This window comes from Balaenoptera physalus, assembly GCF_965194825.1.
Source record: "Balaenoptera physalus genome assembly, chromosome: 12".
NCBI lineage: Eukaryota > Metazoa > Chordata > Mammalia > Artiodactyla > Balaenopteridae > Balaenoptera > Balaenoptera physalus.
Window position 1 is genome coordinate 70,162,936 of NC_138897.1, and position 6,929 is coordinate 70,169,864.

At 60.3% G+C, this 6,929-nt stretch overlaps 1 protein-coding gene across 3 annotated transcripts; it reads left to right on the forward strand.

The window, feature by feature from the left end:
• The first annotated feature begins 108 nt into the window (after window positions 1-108).
• MZT2B (mitotic spindle organizing protein 2B) lies at window positions 109-6,912 on the forward strand. 3 transcript variants are annotated; one of them, XM_082417250.1, is made up of 4 exons: window positions 226-532; window positions 634-782; window positions 1,640-1,819; window positions 6,197-6,444. In XM_082417250.1, the coding sequence occupies exons 1-4, from the start codon at window positions 369-371 to the stop codon at window positions 6,352-6,354; spliced, it is 651 nt and encodes a 216-aa protein (XP_082273376.1). In that variant the 5' UTR covers window positions 226-368; the 3' UTR covers window positions 6,355-6,444. The 3 variants fall into 3 exon arrangements, with proteins under 3 accessions (XP_082273374.1, XP_082273376.1, XP_082273375.1); XM_082417249.1 differs by lacking the exon at window positions 1,640-1,819; XM_082417248.1 differs by lacking the exons at window positions 634-782; window positions 1,640-1,819 and having other exon boundaries at window positions 109-532; window positions 6,197-6,912.
• The last annotated feature ends 17 nt before the right edge of the window (window positions 6,913-6,929 follow it).

Below are 6,929 nucleotides of genomic sequence, written 5' to 3' on the forward strand. Positions count from 1 at the left end.
CTCCGCAAGGAGCGCGCGTGCGCGAAGACGTATCGGTGCGTTAGCGCCTTGAAGCGCGCCCCCTACCGCGGAGTCGGCGCGGAACAGTTACGCTCTGGGCCCGAAGGGCATTTATTGAGCGCCCACAGAATGCCCGCGCTGCACTGCGTGCCACCACTTGGGCTAGCGCGCGGGGAAGCCCCGTCTCCAAGGGCCCGGTCTTACGCACGCTCGCAGCCGCCCGGGCCCGGGTCTGAGCGCCGGATGACGTGGGCTCTGCGGGGAGAGGGGCGCGCGGCGGGCCGGTAGGGGGCGCGGCGGGCCGGACCGGGCGGGGCCGGGCGGAACGGGGACCAGACCTAGCGACGCGCACCCTCCGCGATCCGCAGATGGCGGCGCCGGGCGCGGGGCCCGGGCCGGGGCCGCCACCGGGGCTGGAGGCGGCCCTGCAGAAGCTGGCGCTGCGGCGGAAGAAGGTGCTGAGCGCCGAGGAGATGGAGCTGTTCGAGCTGGCGCAGGCGGCGGGCGGCGCCATGGACCCCGACGTGTTCAAGTGAGCGCCCGGCGGAGGCGGGGTCCCGGGGTAGTCGGGGTCCCCGGGGACTGCCGGACCGGGCGAGTAGGGCTCACTGCCGCAGCGTGTGTTCTCGCCAGGATCCTGGTGGACTTGCTGAAGCTAAACGTGGCGCCCCTCGCAGTCTTCCAGATGCTCAAGTCCATGTGCGCCGGGCAGAGGCTGGCGAGCGAGCCCCAGGACCCCGCGGCGGCGCCCCTGCCCACGCCCGGCGTGCCTGAGACCCGAGGTCAGAGCCGGGCCCGGGCGGCGGGGAGGGGGACGGGGGCGGAAAGGGGGCAGCGCCTGGCACCGCGCGGGTTTGGCCCTGAGTGGCCAGGCCTTTCTGTTTCTCTTGTCCCAGGACAGGCTGGGCCCATCCAAGGTCTGGCCCCTTGGGCTCCCGTCCCTAGCTTCGACTTTGTTGCCACCTTTGAGGGTGCACTTCCAGATCGGGGGGACACAGGGTGGGAGACCCAGGCAGGCTAGACCTCGTCTGGGATTTTTGCGACCCCAGTTTCTCCCCACCTCTGCTCTCACGTTTTTATCCCACAAACATAGGAACAAGGCAGCTTTGGTTCCTGTCCTCATGGCCTGTATAGCCTGTACGGAAGTCCTCAGGGAGCAGGACGGGCAGAGGCCTTCCTGCGTGCCCTTGTTGGCACCCCACCCGGCCCAGGTCCTGCCCAGGAATCTGGACAGCGAAGCTTCCATCCTTGGGCTGCGGGTGGGTGCAGCCTGGCAGCCCTGGCTGGCAGGGTACAGAGGCCCGAGGGGCCTCCTCAGTCTGGAGGGTCATGGCTGGGGGATGAGCAGGTGCTGGTGACCAGAGTGTCATGATGGAGCTCTAATCCGCTTCGGGTGTCACTTCTGCTCCCCGTTCCAGAAACCCTCTGAAATGCAGCAGGACCTCCAGGCTGGCTCCTTAGCCAGAAACATCCTGAGAAGGGGCTGACGTTGGGGCGGAGGGCAGCTGGGCCCTGTGGGTGGGTGTGCCTGGGCCCTGGGCGCCCGTGCCCCCGTCCTGAGAGGCCCTGGGCACTGGAGTGCAGGCCTTCTCACTGATGCACGCTGTCTGCTCTCTTTGTGTCTCTCTCTGACCTCCAGCGGCCTCCCTTCTCTCTGCTGAGAACTGTACCCCCCCCGCAAGGCCCTCCTTTTCCTCGGCCCTGCAGCCTGCGGCCTCTCCAGTTCTGCTCCACGGCCCAGCTGCCTCGCACTCGCCTCTTTCTCCGGGGCCCCCCGGTTCCCTCCGGTTCTCTTGCTGCCTGTTCTCTCCTTTTGCAGGTTGCGTTTATTGGTTTATCTCTGGGGGTTGGTACTCTCTCCTGTTTCCGTGGAAACTGCTGTGGCCCCCAGAAAAGCAGAGCAGCTTTGAGCTGCAAGGGCAGGACCCAGTGGGCCATCCCTGCCCCGCAGCTTAGGGACTGAGGGCGCGATTTCACAGCTCCTCTCATTAGAGACAAGTGTAGTGCTCACAGGACAGGCCCACACTCCGTCCCCAAAGGCTAACTCTGCTGGTGAGACTTGCGCTCTGTAGAGCTGCCCCCAGCCCAGAGGAGGACACCCAAGGGGCAGGGAAGGGACAGCGTGGTGTGCTGTGGAGAGCAAAGCCTGAGGTGTGACAGGCACTTGGGCCTCTTAGATGCCATCACCCCCCTGGACTGGCTGCCTGGAGGATCCGACCATGAGTCCCCTCAACTGCCTGGTTCCTGAGCTGGGGGTGCCTTCCAGGCACTGCCAGGCACGATGAGGCTGGTGTATTAGAGTGTGAAATCCCATGGGAGCTCTAGCTGCACCCTCCCGCGTGCCCCTCCCTACATCACCCACCTTGCTGTTCCAGGTGTGCCTGGAGCTTGGACAGGGGGCCTGAGGAGCGTGGGGACTAAAGGAGAGAGATCCCCTCACTCGGGGGTTTTGCCACTCCCTCCCTTGCTCAGTGCCAGGCCTGCTCTCAGTGCTGAGGGCACAGTGGGGCTGCAAGGTGGACATGCTGTCTATCCAGTGGCTAGACATACCGACAGTGACGGGCATCCAGTCTCGAAGGACAGCACCGGCCTTGCTGGAGCGGCAGGCGTTAAACAAGCTGGGGGCAGGGCCCTTGCACCAGCTGCAGAGTCCTGTGCGCTGCTGCAGCCCCTGGGAGGGGGCTGAGCTGGGGTGTGAGGGGAGGGAGGGAGAGGGTGCAGTCAAGGGTGTGTTGGGGTGCGGGGCTGGGAGCACCGCATAGAGGGATGGGAGGTGGGGAGGAAGCCCCGGGCCAGGGACTAGAGAGGCATGGGCCCCACAGGGTCGTTTCCCCTTGAGTGCTCAGGCCATAGGTCCTGCTGGGCTGGGCGGCCACCAGCCAGGGTACAAGGGCACTGAGGCCCTGGGGAGATGCCCAGTGGAGGTAGAGGGCAGATGAGGGGCCGTGCCAGGAGTACACTGAGGCCAGAGGCAGAGGCCACCAATGAGATAGATCTCTGAGGCTGCATGTCATAGCATCTGTCCACACAGATCTCTGGTCACCTGGTTAATGGCAGGATCTGGGTAGAGAAAATAAGGAGCATTGTCACAGAGTAAGCAGTGGGGAACCTTGGTGGTCTAGGCTGGTGGTGGGGGTTTGGGAACGTTGGAGCCAGCTGGCCTTAGGTTTCCCTCAGAATCGGAGTGAGGTTGACCCAGATCAAGGGCTGGAGCCCCACTCAAGGGCTTGGCTCTCTGGGTTCCTGTCCCCTGGCCATCCAGGTGCCCTGTGGGGCCTGTCAGGCTCACCATTTCTGTCCTGAGAGCTCAGGCGGGTCATGCTTGTCTTGTTAAGGACGCGGAGTTAGGTTCAGTTGTGTGCTGTTGAAGTTTAGGGAAACCACACATTCTAAAAAGATGTCCCCCCCGGAGAGCATAAGGTGGAGTCTGGTGTGCGGAGCCATGAGGAGAGGTACCCGAGCGTTGGCACCAGAAGGTAATGGACACCTCACGGATAACTTTTATACTGATTACCCACTAAAATGACATACTGGATGTTTGGGTTAATTGAAACATTTAAGTCAATTTCCTGTTTCTTTTACTTTTTAACATGGTTCTTGAAAAAGCTAAAGACCATGCAGGTGGCTTGCAGCCCGTCTCTGGCGGCAGCGCAGCTGCAGAGCACTCACGCCGAGCTTCTCCCCAACACGGCATCGGGCCGTGTGCCTGGAAGAGTCAGGCACGTCCATGTGGGGATCACCTCCCCAGAAGTGTGGGCTGAGTTAAAGGTTAAAGCGCACACGTGCAGTCCGTGTTGTGCATTGTTCTGTCTGTATCTGTTCTGGAAGCACCGATCAAGCCCCTGCTGTGTGCTCTGCACACCCCTGGCCGCCCGCTCATCCTGGCCACCAGACCCCGCCAGCCGGCCTTGCAGATAGCAGGGCTGTGGTGTATTCTTTCCCTCTCATTTCTCACCCAGCCGTTCCCCCACCCTTCACACATAACATGCCTTCCGTGTTGGCTCACAGCCGGTCACTGACATTTGGCCTCGGCAGCCATCTGGCCTGTGATTCCACAAGGGGGTGCGCCCACCACCCAGGAGAAAGCGCTCTGGGGCTTTCTATAATTCTCGTTCCCGCCCAGCTCTGCGGCAGAGCTCTCAGGGTGGGTGATCAGGGGTCCCGGGGGCCACTCCAAAAGTCAACGGCAGAGTGGGTCCTACCGGGTCTGGGTGGTTCCCCAGCTTCAGGGGCCCCCCTGAGTCACAGGTGGCAATGGGCTGGTGAATTCGGGGCATTTGCTTCATTAGGGGGCATCCAACACTGAGTGGCCACAGCTGGTTTCAGGGGTAGGGGGGTAAACCAGACTGTTTTTAACAGACACCCTTGTCTGTCTTTGACCCTTAAAGAGGGCCCCACAGGAACCAGGCCTGGGAGCATGTCCCCACCACCCCCACCGCAGCTTGTGGTCACCCTTGGCTCAGCCCCAGCCCTCACTGCATTCCATCGGACCCTAATTACCGTCAGGAGGGAGCTGGAGCAGGCCTGACGAGCTCCCAGATGCCCCTTGCTGGGTCCACTGGGCCCTGCAAACCTTCTTGACCTCCACAGGCACGTGTGAAATGAGGCCTGAGTGGGTCTCCCCAAGAACGCCCAAAGCATGTGATTCCTTTAGGGTTCTAAGAATCACACTGAGCTGGATAAATGGGCTACTTTCATCCTTAGATAGTTTTCTTGACACCTTCTATGACTCAAAGTTACATGTTTCTTATTTCCAGGGTTTATCGGCCTCGTCAGATTTAAAGATGAACATCACTTTCTCTTTTCTAGTTTCCTGTCATCCTTGAGTGTCCAGAGGGGCCCTGGTCATTACACTGACGGGGAGAGGAAACACACATGTGCAAGCCAAAGCAAAGCTGGCTTCAAAGTGAGGCCTGCAGCTGGGACCCGCCCTGCTGCTTGCAGTGGAGCTACGCCTGAGCTGTGCTTTGGGAGCACCCGGCACTCAGGGCTAGGCCATGGGCTCCACGGACCTGATTTGGCCCGGCTCAGCCTTGGTGGAGAGGAGGAAGCATGGCCTGAGCAGGGCACTGGCACATTGGGAGACCCTGCAGGGTGGTGGGGCCCATGCACTCACAGGACCAGTCAGTGGGGACCAGAAGATTAGCATTTGTACCAGAGATGAGGGGTGATGTTTCTCTTTGCTTCTGTCTCCGGGAGTCACTGGGACAGAGTTGGCCCGGCTTCACCCTACCACACGCTCCTGTCTACTCCACCCGGCACTGGCGAACCCGTTACTACTACACTTTTGTCAAATCGAGTACACACGGGTTCTCGAGGGGGAAGCAACGCCAGGGAAACCCAAGCTGTCAGGGTTCCAAGCTGATGCCACTGCAACCCACCACCACCACCCCACACCCCGTGCCAGGCAGCACAGACCTCCTGCTCTCTGAGGAAGAACTTTCCCAGAAAGTGTCTTGAGAAGGGCCATCCTATCCCTGCAGGAGTCCTGGGGAGAAGCTAGGTGTGAGGATTAGAGCATGGACTTGAGTCTCAAATGCAGGTCCCTCCCCTTGCCCAAGGTGACAGCCCGTGAGCAGAAACGACTTAACAAGCCCCTAGGAAACTGTCATGTCTTCTGTCCAAGAGCCCCCGGTTCCCCACTGCAGGCTGTTGGACTAAACCGGGATGGAGGCTGGGGGTCAGAGCTGCAGGCCGGAGGAGAGCCCAGGCTGAGGCAGGCCCAGTGGGGAGGGACTGTGGCCCAGGCACGCTTGTCCCCCGGGGTCCTCTCTGTTGCTGATGCCACAGGCACTGGCCCAGGCATGACTGCAGACCTTCCTGGCTGTCGGCACAAGACAGACTAAAGCTGGCAGGTTACCAGTGGGGGAGTGGCCGGAGCTGTGCTCTGCACCTGAGCGTGACCGCCCCATGGACAGGGTGCGTCCTCAGCAGGAGCCCAGTCATAGGACCCGGTGAACCTGAATATTTGTAGAACACTGAGGGGAGAGGGAGGAAAATGTATGAGGAAGAGCTTCCAAGATCCAAATCCAGAAGCCTGACTAACATGCTTCCTGCGTCACCAGTCTGACAGGGAGGGCAGTTGCTGGGGGTCGACACGCCAAGCTGCCCCAGCACTGCTCTCGGGACACAGACAATAGGTGTTGCGAGGTGGCCTCTGCCAGGTTACTAACGCCTGTGTTCTGTGTCTGCTCAGGGAGAAACAAAGGCAGCGGTGCCCTTGGCGGAGGCTCGGCGCTGCCAGAGCGCGGCGTCCGGGAAGGATCCAGCCAGAGGATGCCCCGCCAGCCCAGCGCCACCAGGCTGCCCAAGGGGGGCGGGCCGGGGAAGAGCCCCACGCGGAGCAACACCTGAGCAAGAGGATTCACATGGGCCCACCGCGGGCTGCCAGCCTCTCAGACAGGCTGCTCCTCCCGTTGGTAATAAACCTCTTTGAAAACCTGAGGGTCTGTTCAAGATGTCTTCTGTTACCTTTTGAATATATTAAGGCACAGAGATTTATAATTAGTTCTGTGTGCTGGTCCTCGTCACGCTTCAGCTGAACCAACCAAGTGACTTCAACCAGTGACCCCACCTCCCAGACCTCATTTTTGAGCCTGTGAGAAAACGTGCATATTACCAGGTCTTCTGCGTTTTCACTGAGGCCCTCCCAGGGCGCTCAGGTGCAGCAGGGGTTTGAGGACAGAAGGGCCGTGACCTAGAACTTTTAACCCTCTGTGGGTCATGCATGCCACAGAGAATCCAGTAAAACCCTTTCCCCCAAAATGTCTTGACCTTCCACATTTGACCCAGTTTTACAGGTTTACATGGACCTCAGGTTTTCAAACTCCAATTCTAAGCTTTTACACCTTAGTCCACTTGTCCCATCAATAAAGAAGCCTGAAAAATGGCAAATTCAATTGAAAAACCTAACTCAGTTTTCCTAGAAT